Below are 17,773 nucleotides of genomic sequence, written 5' to 3' on the forward strand. Positions count from 1 at the left end.
AGTAACTTATATTTCTACTTGTCCTGTATCAACATGTCCCATGTTCAACAGTGCACTGCAAGTTCCTTTGAGCCTCTAACCTTGAAAGTAGTAATTAGTTGCTAGTTGAGGAGTTGAGCTCCGGTCCTCCTCAGAGCAAGTGTCTTGTCACTGGCAATTCTGGGCCATTTAAAGTCACCGAACGTGGCCATCGTTGCTGTGATGTGAGATACAGGGAAATGGCTCGCTTCCTGTTATGACCTGTTTTGAAAAAGTCATGTTTACCTGTCCAGGGCACTGCAGCCAGATTTATTTGCTTATCACCAGAACTGTGAGAACTTGTGTTTAACGAACTCTGTGTGGTCTCTGGAGTTGCTCTAGTTTTCAAGATTTAATCCACTAGACCAGAGGAACATGTGGCAGTAGCAGAGGAAGCCCTTTAACACCTAGAAATATTATTTAAATCAACTTCAGCCAGGTTAGGTATTAGCAATATTACAGCTGTTGCCTGGAGCTGGTCTTTTCCTCATCTCTAGCACTCAAACTGTACCAATGTCAGATTTTGTTGTTGTTAAAAAACAGTATTCTTTTTAAACAACAACAAAAAAAAAAATCAAACATGTTTTCAATTTGCCTTAACTAACTGGCCAAATAACACAAATGTGCCATCCCATCCACTGAAGGAATAATTAAACCATAGAGAAAGAGGTTTTGACTGAAGAGATACAAATATAGGAAGCAAAACTTCAAAGGGGCAAGTTTCACTAGTTCTTAGAGCACTCTCTGTCTCCAGGCAGAATTTGGGAGGATTTCAGGCACTCACATATTTAGAGGCACAAAAGCTATTAGTAGGCCAATTGATCTTAATGTCACAATACCATGAAAACTGTTGTAGAATACAAGATATTACTATTTTTTTTTACTTTATTACTACTTTAGGAACTGAAGTAAAATTTTAACATACAGGATTTTAAGCCCTTTCTTTAGTGATTGCCAGCATATCCCATCTTCCCAACACCATTTAATACCGAAAGGTCTATTTTTCAAAGTTTAAAGAAAAGAAAGGATAGAAAACTAAGAGAATACTAAAAAGCTAAATATAAAGCTATTCCCATTAGTGCTGCAAATGTGCCGAGAGCTTGATTATGAAGACATGTCCAGAACATGACCTCAGATGTATTTGGCCCATCCTGAGTGTTATGTGAAAGGTGAAACGTGTTACTGTATAACCTATTACTACCAGCTACATAATATTTAGAAAGCCTTTAAGTGACCTTTTTTCAAGAAATCTGACAATATGGCCAAGGGACAAAAACCTCAAAATTTTAGCTTTCCAGTTGGGGTGGTTAATTTTTGCTAGTTAGCCTTTTCAAAACAAACGGCTGGAAGAACATTCGTCATTTCCCTATGCCATGAATAACTTATTAGCACCACTACGTTTGCCTGAGGATCCTGATCCTGTCCCTGCCCCAAAACAAGAAGGTTCACAAGCTACCAAGGCGCTGAGAACTTCCTTGTGTAAAGCTAAACTGCCTGGGTACTTAAACTTTTCCTCCTGCTTAATTAACTTGTAAATCCATGTAATTAAGCATCTGAGCACACAGGCACTATTTTAATCCAACACTCAAAAAATTTTCTACTGTTCACATGCTCTGGCATTCCTAATTAATTTTTTAACCAACATAATTGGAGCCAAGCACCTGCTTTTCATTAAGGCCTATTCACAAATTTCGTAAGTTTCAGCTATTCACTTCTGAGAAGTAAAAAACCCCAACAAAAAAAATGACATCATTTCTTCCCCAAAACGTAGTTTTGATAGCAGGCAGAGACCAACCATAGAAGTTCCCAACTGGCAGTTTTTCAAGAGTTAAGGGTTCAGCTAGAAGCTGCTCTACATTGATTTTCACACTGTACAGCTGATCACAGTGACTGTGTCCCACCTGGCAGCATGGTACCGTCATAGTAACTCAGATGCAGATACCACCATCATCAGGACTTGCTTCCTTTTTTTGAGACATTTAAACAAAGCCAGTACAAGCTGTTCTTCATATTCACATGTCTCGTGAAAACATTAGGAAATCACATGTGCAGCTTGTGAATTTTTACCACAGACAAATATCATATCATGAGAAAGTCTTCAAAATGTGGGATTTATGTGACCAGATGCAAACATTTACCATGTAGACACCTCCCTGTTCTCTTTATAGGCAATGGACAGAAGCAGGCAGACAAGCAATTCATCTCCTCCCAAAGTACCTGTCCTGTCAAATGAATCACAACTCAAATTATGCCCATCTCTCTCTTCTGCTTGCAAGTGGACCATGCTCTCACAAAAACTATCTTTGGAAAGAGTTCATGGGCTAGTTACTCAAGCCTGGACTCCTGGAGGAGGTGGCACACCAGACTGCTTAGTAGGAGAAAAAGGACACCTCACAAAAAGAGACTAGAAGTTATTTTATAAGAAATAAATGCTATCACCAGTCTTTTGAGCTAGATAACAAAGGTAAGCAGCAGTAAAGAAAGTGTACCTGTAAAAAAGAGTTAACGTGAGAGAGAATAGAAAGGATTCAGGACTCCAAAGAACACTTTGCCTCAGTTCCCGAAGAGTTTCCCCAGCTAGGAAGGAAACAGACAAAAATAGCACCTATATAAGGTCACAAATTATAACTTCTAAGTTTTGCTGGAACTAGACAATACAAGAATACATTCCTTGATAGGGTATGTAGAATCCACTGAAATATAGTCAGCAGCAGGCCTGGTGCAGAGGCCTGGAAAAAAGTGTTCCTTTCAGGACAAAGCAAAAAAGAAAGGAGGATGTCTTAGCGTGGAGGCAGAGCTAAACAGAAGCTACACCCAACAGCATGCCTAGAAACTGTAACAGACAGTGCCTGGATTCTCACCTTCCCAAGACTGAGCAAAGCACATGGCTCCAGTAATCTGTGTTTGAAACAGCACTGGTGAGCATCCAGCAAGGGGAGCTTTATCAGAGCTGACATCTTCAATTCTTGTCAGCTTTATGACAGACAGTCAGACACTTTCAGAAGAAGGACCACAGTTCAGATTGGACAGGATTAGATAGGGTTCCAGTCAGTCAACTTCATGACCGGCTGGTATAATACCGAGTGTTTTTTCTGGAGTGTGCTTCATACTACAAAGAAGTGCGAAGGAAGTGGGGAAAAAAAACCACATGAACAAAGCAATCAGGATGACTGGCACACATTTGCTTTTTTCTATTTAACACAGACTTTATGTTAGGTAGTATAAGAGTTCCCTTCTAATGGGCTGTGCCGGAATGCAACCAGAACTTCACAACACACCCCCTGGTTGTTTTCCACTAAAAGTACAGAAGACAGACATTTAGGAAGCAACCTTTAGTTTAAAAATGCTTTACAGATTCAAGAAACAGCACATTTAAATTTTAAGAGAGCTTATAAAATAAAGACTTCTGAATAAGCAATCTAGAGTTAACGTCTCCTTCCACATTCTTCACTATAGACTATAGCGCTAATGCTTCATACAGACAACAGTGACACCTACTGCTAACATTACCAAATGGATTCAACTTTTCCAAATTATAAAACCAAATGCATTTTTCCAAAGACTTTTGAAAGCATATTAAACATTTCCTTCTCAAGCGTTTCCTTTGTAGCACATCTACTGCTATTACTGCAGGACTGCAGTTATCAATGTGTCTTGTAAAGTGTCTTTTAAATACAAATTCCTCAAAATCAACCTACTGATAGCATTTAAAACCTCTATTATACTTCCCAACAGCTAACATTCTTGAACTATTCTAATTAGAGTACATCTGAAAAAGGCATCCTTGTTTACCTTCATACTAGCACTTCATGTTTTTCACCACCAGAGAGACCTAAGTAACCACCCAAAAGTGCGGTTGCCATACCTTTCTTGTACCATACATGTGTTAGAGTAACTGGGTCCTGACTATGCAGTGCCTCTTTCCTGGATTACAAGGGAGAATTATGCAAAAGGTAAATTCAATTCAGTGGTTCAACATTAAAAACAGAACAAAAAACCCACACACACTTAGGCGTGTAGCTGTTTTGCTCCAACTACAGCATCATTCTACCAAATTAAGTTCTGGCAAGTTCCTTTTTTACCATTGTTCTAATTTATTTAAATAAATCTTATTTTTGTTGAGGAGAACAGAGTAGGGGCTTTCCACAGAAGCTCTCCCACAAAGAAGCTCCATGACTTCTACATTCACAAGGCAAGTCCATGGACTAGCTCCACAGCCAGCTCTAGTTGAGAGCACTCAAGCATCCACATGGCAGAAGGCTAGAGGCCACCAAGGAACACACATCAAGGCCCATCTCCTTGCTGTCAGTGGTAAATTAGCAACTCTTTTGCACATTCCAGTCCAGAAGATGTTTTTATATCTGGAGAGGCTCCTTCCACACACGCTAAAGAAGTTACAATAGCTACACAGAACAGTCTCAAAAAACTTACCTAAGCAGAGAGAAGACATCGTAAGAATTACGAACACAGTTCTGATCCACCTGGAGAAGACTATTCTTCAGGGTACCTGAGTGATCCTTAAGGCAAAGAAAGAATGTTAATTTAAGAATCAAAAATTTTTCCATCTTGACTAGAAGCATGAACTTTTGGTAGGAGAACTAATGATCTTGCTTTTAATGTATTTTAAGTCTGTCTTCATTCCGTTTTATGTACGATAGGTAGAAACAATTTAAAGCAGCAATAACACCAAGTTCACATCTGGCCTACAACAGCACTTACCTATAAAGAAATTAATGACCTATCACTTTATGTATGTCCTAGATATGGAGTGTGTTTTCTTGAACTTTATAATCCATTACTGCACACATTTTATGCACAGAAACACTGAAGGATGCAGTTTACAGTACTGCCATTCTTCAGCTTCAGATCCGACAGCCTATTCAATAATGTGCCAGAGATGTATTTTAGAGATAAAGCTCTATTCTTTATCCACATTGTAATAGGTTTAAAAGATCAAAGCAATCTTCTTACTTTTGAATGATGTGAACAAGTTTCTGAAAGTTACAAAAAAAAAATTATGTCATTCTTGAGAGACCAAAGTGTACACTTTGCACAAGAGGCATCAAAACAGTAACAGACGAACAGCAATTCTTCACACTGCAAAGGTCAGATACCAAGCTTTTCCATATCAGGCATAGTCACACAAATTCCTAGAGACGCCACAAACTCAGAACTGTTCCTTCACATGATAAAGCAAATTCTAAGTAGGTCAAACCACCTGGCAGAACTGTCAGCAAGTTTACAGACTGTAGGAAAAAAGGCATTTTATTTTAGTGTATGAAGTAGCCCCAGCTGGTACACGCGATCAGATAGTTTTCCAACAGTGCTACAGACGTACTCCGAGTACCACAATCCCTGCCTACGTATTCTTTCCTGCCTCAACAGGCTCTTTCCACACAGATGTTGAAATGCAGAGTTACATGTCAATGTCTACTGACACAACTGTTAGCCATAGGCCATGCAGCAAACATTCCTTTCCACCAAAAATAAGGTTCCACCTAAATAATTGCGAGATCTTTACAGTACATTATACATCATATTGCAACAGAGGCACCATATCAGCAGTTGCCTCAGCTCCTCATTTCCATTCTCAAGATGTTGTATCCTACATGCTGAAATCCATACATACAACCCTTGAAAACATATCAAAATAAAGACATCTTTATGCCTAAATGAACTGGGATGGTAGAAAACTGAAAATGCACAACTACCAGCATCACCATGTTACACCACGAAGTTACTCGTTTCAAGAAACACTGCCTTCAGAAAGAAAAGTGCACAATTTTTCATTTTGCAGTGAGAACAAGTGGAGTGGCCTAGAATAATTAGTTTCAAGAGGGAAAGAATTTCAAGCAGCAACATACTTCTGCGTTTTCTTTCTCCCCTGTACTACAGTGTGTTGAAAGGAAATTCCCAAAGAGTCGGACACCAAATAGTCTATACAAACTGTTCTACCCTGAGGAAATTTGCAGAACATGCAATGGAAGGGTTTCAGACTTAGTAATTAAAGAACTTTGCCCTTTGAAAGGGGAGTTTGTCTACTTGTCTGCCACAGCATTTATTAGATACAGACATGTGTATTTGTAAACACAAAAAAGGCTTCGCTTGTGCAAAGTGGCCAGGATCCAGCTGCTAGGAAAAATAAAAAAATAAAAAAGCCTATGTGGGGAAAGACTCTACCTGTAGTGATGGAGATCAAATACGGAGACAGACATGCAGCTTTCAAAGATAAGGGTCTTCCCTGCTTGTACCTACAATTTAGTATCACTGAAGAATGTAACTTCTTATTCTGTTCCCCCATACCCCTGATCACAGCCAAATGTTCTGAGTTACAGGGAACTGTATGGCCTAGTTCTGGTTTTACTTCTTCAAGGAGACAACAGAAAGTTAGTCATCAACTAAAAGCTATACTTGCTTCCTAAATGCACTTTCTGAAAAAAGTTACCACTGCAAGAGCTAGGGCAAGTCTTACCAGTTAGTAGCAAGTATAAAGTGGTTAAAAGAAAATTAAGTCAGCAAGGCATTGAGGAAACCAAAGAAGGAGAAACCTGTGTTTAGGAAAGCCAGTATAGCACCCAGAACTGATTTTGTTGAACCTGGGTAATAAGTGGTTTTTACACACAAGCATGCAGTCACAGACAAACACAAGCAGATTCAGAAAACTGCTAAAGGATTGGAAATCCTTTAAGTCCAGGTTGACTGCTTCAAAAAACACCTCTGAATCTCACATCTATCTTATTCAAACATTGGTCCAGTTCAAGCAAATCCAAACAGAGTTTCACTGTATAATTACTAGAGAGGAACAAGTGCCTCAGTGGCCCCATGCCAAAAAGGAAACAGGAAAATAAATTGGACGTGGTTGTGATAAAAGAAGCAGAATCCTGCTGAAATCTTCTAGAAAAGTTACTGTGCAATTTACTACAAAATAATAATTAAAAAAACTTGAACAAAACCAGAAATTGGAGGTAGAATTATGTGAAAGTCAAGCATGGTTAAGAGCAAAGCAGCTATATTGGCAGCACACACGTGTGTTTACACTGAGAAGAATCATGCAATCACAGAATCATACAAATATTTAGGTTGGAAAAGACCTTTAAGATCAAGTCCAACTGTCAACCCAGCACTGCCAAGTCCACCACTAAACCATGTCCCTAAGCACCACATCTGCATGGTTTTTAAATACCTCCAGGGATGGCGACTCCACCACTTCCCTGGGCAGCCTGTTCCAGTGCCTGACAACCCATTCAGTGAAGAAATTTTTCCTGATATCCAATCTAAACCTCCCCTGGCACAACTTGAGGCGGTTTCCTCTCGTCCTATCACTCATTACTTGGGAGAAGAGACCAACACCCACCTCACCACAACCCCCTTTCAGGTAGTTGTAGAGAGCGATGAGGGCTCCCCTCAGCCTCCTCTTCTCCAGACTAAACAACCCCAGTTCCCTCAGCCGCTCCTCATCAGACTTGTGCTCCAGACCCCTCACCAGCTTCATTGCCCTTCTCTGGACACGCTCCAGCGCCTCAATGTCCTTCTTGTCATGAGGGGCCCAAAACTGAACACAGGATTTGAGGTACGGCCTCACCAGTGCCGAGTACAGGGGCACCATCCCTGCCCTGCTCCTGCTGGCCACACTAGTGCTGATACAGGCCAGGACGCTGTTGGCCTTCTTGGCCACCTGGGCACACTGCCGGCTCATGTTCAGCCGGCTGTCAGCCAGCACACCCAGGTCCTTTTCCACCGGGCAGCTCTCCAGCCACTCCTGCCCAAGCCTGTAGCACTGCATGGGGTTGTTGTGACCCAAGTGCAGGACCCGGCACTTGGCCTTATTAAACCTCATACAGTTGACCTCTGCCCATCGATCCAGCCTGTCCAGATCCCTCTACAGAGCCCTCCTACCCTCCAGCAGATCAACACTCCCACCCAACTTGGTGTCATCTGCAAACTTACTGAGGGAGCACTCGATCCCCTCATCCAGATCATCGATAAAGATATTGAACAAGACCAGCCCCAGAACCGAGCCCTGGGGAACACCGCTTGTGACCGGCTGCCAGCCGGATTTAACTCCATTCACCACAACTCTCTGGGCTCAGCCATCCAGCCAGTTCTTTACCCAGTGAAGAGTAAACCTGTCTAAGCCATGAGCCACCAGTTTCTCCCCGAGAATGCTGTGGGAGACGCTGTCAAAGGCTTTACTAAAGTCCAGGTAGACAACATCCACAGCCTTTCCCTCATCCACTAAGCGGGACACCTGGTCATAGAAGGAAATCAGGTTGGTCGAGCAGGACCTGCCTTTCATAAACCTGTGCTGACTGGGCCTGATCACCCGGGTGTCCTGTACATGCTGTGTGATGGCACTCAAGATGATCTGCTCCATAATCTTCCCTGGCACCAAGGTCAAACTGACAGGCCTGCAGCTCCCCAGATCCTCCTTCTGGCCCTTCTTGTAGATGGGCATTACATTTGCTATAGAAGAGCTGTAAATGCTAGAAGAGGAGTTAAATGAGCACCATCAGACACCTACAATAAAGCAGTAATATTCTTCAGGGCTCAGAAGGCACACACACAAGGGCTTTTGAAACCTTATTTCCCAATCTTTTTTTGCCATGAGCTAAGTATCTATTGCAGCAAGAAAACTGCAACTTGAATAAGATCATTACATGAAGAAAATGTTCATTTCTTGCATTGCATATCAGCAACAGCCAAGCTGCTGCTGGACAGAAGAGATGGAAGAAAGGTAAAATTCCAAATACCTAAATATCACCGAGGACACAGAATTTAAAGGCCTTCTGACATCCAGCAGAAAAAAAGAAATGAAGAATCAGTGATGATATCTACACCAATAAAGAGGCCCTGGCTATAGTTTTTTTAGTCTATTAAGACAATAATTGCTATATTATAAATTGCCTGGTTTACCTAGAATTTCTCCACCAGTATTATTGCTGAAGTTTTGTCCTTTGCTCCTTTATAGGACAGAAGCTTCCTACAAAGAAAGCATTTTGAGCACAAAACTTGAAAGTTACCTTATATGAAAGTGGGCTTGAAGGTTCTAAAGCAGCAGCTAAAGTGAATCACCTAATGAAGCTATAAGGTTCCAGCACTTCAATTTTAAGTTAAACAATACAGCAATTACAATATTTCTATATAGGCATGTTGCTTTTGCTGTTTGACTATGAGGGAGATGTACATTTATTGACCAATAAATGCACAAGTTTCATCAATAACAATAATAGTTGTGACAGTGCCTAATATTCCTGCCCTACTTCAGTTTATTCTGCTACAATTGCTTTCAGGCTCCCACCTGTCTTATCACAAGTTAAGTTCACAGGACAGAAAATGGGAATTTGCATTTAGCTCCAGATGGATCAGGCAATGCTCAGAAGTACATCTACAGCACATTTTGAAACTCTGAGATCATTAAATGTTGCCAGAATGTTTTAGTCAGCTTCCACAAATTTTCTTCTTTTGGCTCATAAGTGGTCTTAATGTATGACAAAGACACTAATAAAGTGCATTTAATTGTAAGATTCCATAAATCTACTTTGGCGATTTAATTCATAGTCCAAAGAATTATTGAAGTAACAAGGGTTATTTGAAGCAATGGGAAAAAAAAAATAATCAGAGTACCATACCTTAACTTTGGTCACACTGAGATGTGCAGAAATAGAGAACACTTCCAACATTGACTGAAGCATCTTTGTACACAAGGTTTTCAGTAGACTTGCAAAATGGTATTTGTACACAACTATTTTCATAACGAGGTATCATATGTGTCAGTGCAAAGAAACTAGAACTGCTATTCCATTCATGTTTTAGCTCAAAAATTAAGGCTTAAGACTAAGATGTCTTGAAGCATTATGAAGACCTGTCACCACCACCACAAAGAAAAAAGCATCCCAAGAGATCAGAAAATACCCCCATAACCAAGCACAAAAGGTATTACATTGCAGTTTCTTCAGGATCAGAGTCACACATCTGACACCAAAAATCCCTTCCTACAGATTTCAGGTGGCACTTCATAAATACTATGTAGTATAACCAAAGTGGAGCTGTATAATATTTAGAATATCCATCAATAACATGAAAATTATACAGCAAGGCCAACTAAGATCAGAGTCAAATCCCGTTAGATGCACACAGCTTCTGAAAGTTACAGGAAGAGTTTGCTTGTGCCAACTAGTTTGGCTTGAACAGCAGACCAGGCACCTAAATAGGTATGTACTATAGAAGAAGAGATTTAGGTCAAGGAACTGACATAAAAGAAAGCAATCGGAAACGACAAAGCAGAGTGATACAATAAATTTCTAGCACTTGCAGCCAGAAAGAACTGAAAAACTTACAGGAAATCACAGAGGAGGAGTTTAGAATCATAGAATACTTCGGGTTGGAAGGGACCTTCAAAGGCCATCTAGTCCAGCTCCCCTGCCATGAGCAGGGACATTCCCAACTCGAGCAGGGTGCTCAGAGCCCCGTCCAGCCTGGCCTGGGATGTTGCCAGGGATGGGGCATTCACCACCTCTCTGGGCAACCTGGGCCAGGGTTTCACCACCCTCACTGTCAAAAATTTCTTCCTTAGATTCAGTTGAAATCCACCCTCTTTTAGTTTAAAGCCATTACCCCTTGTCCTATGGCAACAGGCCCTGCTAAAAAGTCTGTCCCCATCTTTCCTATCAGCCCCCTTTAAGTCCTGGCGGGCTCCAAGAAGGTCTCCCCGAAGCCTTCTCTTCTCCAGGCTGAACCCCCCCAGCTCTCCCAGCCTGTCCTCCCAGCAGAGCTGTTCCAGCACTCGGAGCATTGCTGGGGCCTCCTCTGGCCCCGCTCCAGCAGGTCCATGTCTCTCCTGTGCTGAGGGCTCCAGAGCTGGATGCAGCACTGCAGGGGGGTCTCCCCAGAGCGGGGCAGAGGGGCAGAATCCCCTCCCTCACCCTGCTGGCCACGCAGCTTTGGGGGCAGCCCAGGACATGGTTGGCTTCTGGGCTGTGAGTGCACATTGCCGGCTCCTGTCCAGCTTTCCACCCACCAGGACTCCCAAGTCCTTCTCTGTGGGGCTGCTCCATCCCTTCATCCCCAGCCTGTGCTGATACCGGGGGTTGCCCCAACCCAGGTGCAAGACCCTGCCCTTGGCCTTGTTGAACCTCACGAGGTTCACACGGGCCCATTCCTTGAGCTTGTGCAGGTCCCTCTGGATGACATCCCGTCCCTCAGGCGTGTCAACTGCTTATTTGTGTTCTACATACAGTACAACTGTATTTGCAACCCAGCTACAGAGTATGTACAAGAACCAAAAAGGAGATGTGTTTTTAAGCCTTATGAGCTAGGAAGGAAGTCCTGACAACAATCAGGAAAGAGGACGGTGTTACCATTACTGAATTCAGGTGCAGATTATTAATACTGAAACCATGAAAACAAGAATTGCATCCTGCTTCAGGAAAACTGAATTAACAGCACCAGGAAGCAGAGTCTGAGCTGTGTTCCAAACCATCTACAATTTGAAGGATAACTATCAAAATACCAAACACAGTTTGGAGGCTTGCATATAGCCAGAGAGTTTTGCACACATGAGCACCTTGTCCCTTGCTCCACTCTCCCCACATATGAGCGGCTACCTGTGCTGTTGATTATAAAGCCACTGCCTTCATCCAAATCCCCACAAGACTGGACTTGCTGCTTGTGGCTAATGCAGAAACTGTAGCTGTGTGTCAAGAGTAATTTTCTCTCCAACCAAGGACTCCTTATACAACCTATCTATACCACAGTACTGCCACCAGCAATTTGGGATTAAAGAAAACCCCGTCAACTGTACTATCTACAATTGGTAAGTTTAAACTTTTTCATCATCCATGTAGTAATCAGCATTGCCATATAATTAATTTGTCCGCAGTCACAATCTTGGCTGAACAAGCACAAATTCTACAGTGGAGTCTCTGGGAAAAAAAACACAGGGTAAAACAGTTGCAACACAGAGCAAATAAATAGCTTCCCATTTAGGAGCTACAAACCCTGGTTTTATGAGTGAGAACTAAATCTTAATGTTCTTTTGTATTTGCCATGAAAATGAGTCATAACAGCCACACCATTTTCAAAGTGTTCTACGTTTCAATGAGGTGTCTGCCTTCAAAGAATAAAGGCAAGGCTTATTTTCAGTAACCAGGCTTTTTTTGGACTTAAAAACGCTACACTTTAAGTCTTCCCAGAATAGGTCAGATGTCCATGCAACAGAGGTGAGGTAACAGTTCTTATCTGTCATGTCAAAAAAGTATTTGTTCTCAAAAGTAAGCATTTTAATGTTCTGAGCAACTAAGCGTGAAAAGTTAAGTTTAGAAGTTGAATTTCAGCTTGTCACCAGTACTAACAAGCCAGAACAAATACAAGATACCCTTACCTTCTGTTCAAATGAAGCTCCGTAATAACCATCATTGAGACCAAAAATAATCTCATTTGGGTTTCTTGCATGTATCTGTAAGAAAAGAAGAAAACAAATCATTTTAGTCAGCTTACTATGACTTTACACTGCAAACTAGCATAAATTGCTGACAGTCAAACGCAGTTTTTCAGCACCTGTGTAGTTCTACGCACACGAACCCCAAGAGAAAACTGAATTTAACCATAGAAAATAGATATGTTTCACAGCTTTAATAAGTCACTGAGTATGTTCAGCCATTCTGCCTTGAAATCAGAAACACTGTCCAGAGCATCTTTCCTACTGTTGCATTTTCAGCTGACAAAAAATACTAAGAGACCAGGAAACAGAGAGATAAATGTCAAGAGCAATTAGCTTTCACATCATATTACCTAAAATGATACTCAAAATTAGGCTTTTGTGGTCATAGTAGACACAATATTAGTGTTCAGTATTATAGCTAATATCCTGCTACGAATGTAAAGATTTTTTTCCAATAAAATCATGCACTGAGCATATTATTTAGGGAGCTATTTCTTCTGTCCAGTAAAAACAAATGGAAAGAAAGCTACAATATGAAGGGTACCAGATTTGGCTGTGATGGATTTAGCAATCCATATGGTACTATGTTTTAGATCTGCAACTAAAACAGTTTTAGTAACAGCCCAGTGTTTTAGCTACTGCTGAACAGTGCTTGCACAGCATCTCTGTTTCTCACTCTGCCCCCGCAGCGAGTAGGCTGGTGTTGTGCAAAAGCTTGGGAGGGGACACAGCTGGGACAGCTGACCTGAATTGATCGAAGGGATATTCCGTACCATGTAACAACATGCTTAGCAGTAAAAAACCGTCAGTCTTTGCAAGGTAGCTGTTGCTTGGGGACTAGGTGGGCAGCAGTCTGTTGGTGGGAGGTAGTGAGTGACTACCTATGCATCAATCACTTGTGTGTTGTTCTCTTCCCCCTGCTTTTTTTTTTTTTTTTTTTTTTGCTTTTAGTTATTCAACTGAAGAGTCTTCATCTCAGCCCATGAGTTTTTCCTCACTTTTGCTCCTTTGACTCTCCTGCAGCCCACCAGTGCAGGGGGTGCTGGCCAGGATCAATGCACCATGTGAAGCTACAGCAGTCATGCCCTATCCCAGACTTTGAAACATCTCAATTTAAAGAAAAAAAAAAAAAATTTAGTTTTCAAGTGAGAAATAAACTATGATCTATTCTAAATAGAACCTATGAATTAATCAATCAAAAAGTGCCCACTGGCTAGGACAATCCTTTTGATTCAAAAGGCACTGTATTTTTTGGTGTTTTTATTATTTCTGTGATATGGGTTTCTTTTGGAGCCACTTTTACTATAAGCTCCACAATACAGAAAACACCTCACTTTTCACGTCTTTCAAAAGGCTACTACTAAGAGACAAATACCAGAATTAAAACAGAACTTATATGTTAAGCTTCCTGGACTGAAGATCTTTGATGGGATGTCATTACCATGAGAATGGATTAAAACTGTAAAACACACAAACATTATGATCTACGTTCATCTAACTGTATGTACAATCATATTGCTATTTCCTTGAATCAAGGTATTACAATTTAAAGCACTGAGTGCTACCACTGTTATTTAAGATGCCCAGTGAACACTGGTAGCTTAAAATACTCAGCTAGTCAAGATTTAAAGCTCTGAAGTAAGCTAACCTGAATCTCTGCAATCAAACCTTAAAATACACCCTTCAAATGCTCTCATTTCTGTTCTTAGCATTCTATATATTTGTTCATGCAGCTGTTTTGTTTCCTTAAGTAAAAAGTTGAGAAAACCTGTTTTCACATTACCTGCTGGCCCAAGTACTTTAACCCATCTAGATTAACCTTCCATTCAATCAAAAGCTGAAAGTGCTCCTTCTTGCCACCCCAGATCCTCACAACAAAACAAGAGACAGAGGTATCAAGACGATCAGGCATTATTCCGAAGTCCAGACTCCTCCATGTTGGATTCTGTAGGTATTCAAAGAGGGATAAAAACAGCTCAAACAAGCTCAAAGTAGTCCTAAAATTGACAATTCAGAAAGTAGCAAAGTTCACGTCATAGATTAGAAAAACTTTAAGAATAATGAGCACCAGCCATTTCAAGGTTTACACAGAGTTGAAGCCAACAGGCTCTGCTGCTTCCTTGTTCTGTTTTCTAGAGAGAGTTTCTGGGTTAAAAGCTACATGCCATAAAGTACTTCAGAAACTCAGAGTGGGCTCTGCTTCCTTCCATTATAAAATGTTGAAGAATTTACTTCAGAATTTACTAATTCAGTTTAGCCATATCACAAACTTTAAAAGTAGAAGTAACATTCCTTTCCGAGTTATAATTCGGCTTTTGAAAACGAGGGTATAGCTTACACTGCAAAAGTTAAATTTAAAATGCTTATCTATTCTCCAATAATTAAGTTTGCATAATTTATTGACAGGTTTGTTCACATTCTTCTCCTCCTTGACTGATGCTGACGGCAATCCTCAAATGCTGTCACTAAGAGCTCCTCTTCAAGAGGTCAGACTTGCATCTCAAGCTTTACAGATGTAGCATACATTAAGTTAAACTGAAAACATCTACCCCACTAGAACTCAGATTTGCAAACACGAGGCATTCCAAGAACTTGCACTCACCTCTGATAACATTTAAATTAAAGATTTATGGAAACTGTTGTAACTGGCTCAAGATGCAACCAAACCAAGTCAATCTAACACTACTGGTGCCGAGAGCCAGATACCAACTCTAGGACTTCCATAGGCCATAAATCACAGGGTGTCCAAATGTGGAAATGGGAAAATGCTTTTTATACATATCTCCCTCCTCTCCTGCACAGCGAAGCGGTAGCTCCTCCAGAAAAAAAGGTAGGAACCCACCATCCCATGAAAGAACAAGCCTTTCCTTCTAGTGCTTAAGCAGCTTGGAACAGGCCAAGCATCTCTGAACTGGTATTAGGCAATTTAGAGTAAGATGCCTCTGGAAAGAAGGGAGGAGCTGAGTTACCCAGTAAGTATAACAGAAGGAATGCATTAATCAAGTTTTACTAAGGAGAAGGGATATTTGGTAGCTATTCAGACACAAGAATAACAGGCCATTAAAATACCCATAGATGATGTACGGAATTTGCTCAAAACATCTTTTATTTAGATTTTTGTCATTCCACCTCATATTTCCTTTGGTTAGATTCCCTTTTTGTTATTCCTTTTCCTAATTAAGAATAGGCAGAACTCAAAATCCTAAAGTCTCAAGGAACTTGTCTCTTGGACAAGTTAACAGCCTTGTGGACGTAGACAGCTTTTCCTCCACTCAGGAGGTTTTCAAAGCATTTACAGCCCAGCCTGCTATTAAAGGCACAGTTCTACCTTGTTAATGCAGACATCAAAAAGTTTGTTTAGCAGGTTTTCAAGCTCCCTTACCCAACACTTGCAACATCCTACTTCCACAAAAGAGACCTACCCCTTCTCAGTTGTAATAAACTGTTCAGTTCAATAAACCCTTCACTGAACTCAACTGGAAAATATAGAAACTTTAAGACATTTTCACATTTCACTTTCTTAAAGCTATTAGCTCTTCAAAGAATATGTATGTTTATATAAGCAGGTACATGTTCCTTACTGTTCACTTATACAGCAAAAAGATGTTCAAAGAAATCAGTGGTATATTCTGCAACACTGATTGACTCTCCCTTTATTTGGGGTGTTGCAAGCAGGGCCTCTGCTTCTACACTAAGGTTGCTAAAATGCACAGCATGAGCTTCTGATAAATCTGTACACCTGAAGTACTATACAAGTGCTCCTTGAATAAGCAGCTTGCACACATTTAAATAAAAGCAGCTACTTCTGTTGCTAACACCAGAAAGAACAGCAAAAAAAAAAAAAGCCCAAAAGATCAACTGTAAACAAACCTGAGTTATGATGCATACAATTCTCAGCTACTGGAAGAAGTTAAACCAGTAAAAATCCAGCTAACATGACTTTGCCTATTTGGTGTTCTCAATACTTAAAATGGTTATATACTGGAAAGCTTAACCTGAGCACTGCACAGTTTTCACATGAAAATGCTTTACCCTTGGAGTGTTTAGTCCTATCTGCAGAAGTACCAACAGATTATAGAACCCCAGCTGTTAAAATTAACTTGCATTTCTACTATTCAATAACTCACTGTTCCAACCCTTGTGAAAAGAACGACAACACCAGGATGCTCTTGACAGAACTGAAGGGTGGTAATACACATTTAACAGTTACGGTATTCAGCAGCGAAATCAATATATTGCAGGAACAATACAATTTTAAAAAGAAAAAACTTTTCCATATTAAAATAACTTACCAGAGAATTCTTGATCACCTCACTCTTATAAAATTCTAAAGAAAAATGAGTAAAAAAACACCTTTAGATTAGCTTAAACACTAATACAAATCTTAGTATTTGAAATAGAAAAAGCTAAAGTAAGTAACACTCATGAAAGACAAATGCTAGTGGGTCTAGTTTATCAGTTACAGATTCATGAGAAAGACTTTAAAACGCCATCACGCTTTTGACTAAAGTACTCATTCACACTTAATTATTAGATGTCATTATTTAAATTTAGTATTTCATCTTTCTACCCAAGATAATCCTCAAGATTTACTGAGGCTTTGGTTTCTGGGGAAAGAACATGCCCCAGCACTTTACAATATTTGGATGACATTTGCAAAGTAACTAGTTTGTCATACGACATCTTCCTGGAAGAGTGCAGTACGGATAAACTAATTGCACTGCTTTCCTGAAGAGCAAGGCTGACCTGTTCCAGATGCTTAGAAAGTGAACAGCCAAATTACCTCATGGAGGTGCCAAGAACCCTGCATTTAAATGGAAATAAGCAGCTGCTGACACACGGGACTTTGGCTTTCCCAGCCAAAATAAGAGCTTGAACTCTTTAGGTAGACAGCTCTGGAGGCTGGAATACAGATTGTGAACAATATCCCTCAGCCCATTGGAGTCCAAGGATAAAGCTTTGATGGAGTGCAGAACAGTCCCGTACACCAAACACTACAGAAACAGTGATCAGTTACAGGTTCAACCAATCACCACAAGAAAGTCCAGGTAGCAAGCTCAAGTTATGTAATCTTCTCCTTCTAAAACAACCACCTTGAAAAAAAGCAAGGTTCAACTACACTAGCTGAAAATAAAAGTTAGAAGAAAAACAAAATTCATTTGCAAAGCTCCAACTGTTAGTCATATGAAAAGGAGCGTAACAATATATTTTTAATAACATCTCTCCACCATGAAGAACTACATATTGTAGTGGAAAGCAAAGCATTAAAGAGAAATGAGATCTGACACTCAAAAATAGTTATTGAGAGCAGAACAG

General features: G+C 40.5%; 1 protein-coding gene across 2 annotated transcripts in view; it reads right to left on the reverse strand.

Annotated features, from left to right (window-relative positions):
* The window catches only part of UVRAG (UV radiation resistance associated), a gene marked incomplete at its 5' end in the record, with an annotated part of 104,154 nt that overhangs the window by 68,642 nt on the left and 17,739 nt on the right, over positions 1-17,773 (reverse strand). Inside the window, 4 exons of one of the 2 annotated variants that reach the window (XM_082009507.1) lie at positions 4,450-4,535; positions 12,398-12,472; positions 14,241-14,402; positions 16,750-16,784. In XM_082009507.1, coding sequence (XP_081865633.1) covers positions 4,450-4,535; positions 12,398-12,472; positions 14,241-14,402; positions 16,750-16,784 — 358 coding nt within the window. The remainder of the gene's footprint in view (positions 1-4,449; positions 4,536-12,397; positions 12,473-14,240; positions 14,403-16,749; positions 16,785-17,773) is intronic. The other variant, XM_082009508.1, reaches the window with a different exon arrangement.

This window comes from Phaethon aethereus, assembly GCF_964289735.1.
Source record: "Phaethon aethereus genome assembly, chromosome: 1".
NCBI classification, from domain to species: domain Eukaryota; kingdom Metazoa; phylum Chordata; class Aves; order Phaethontiformes; family Phaethontidae; genus Phaethon; species Phaethon aethereus.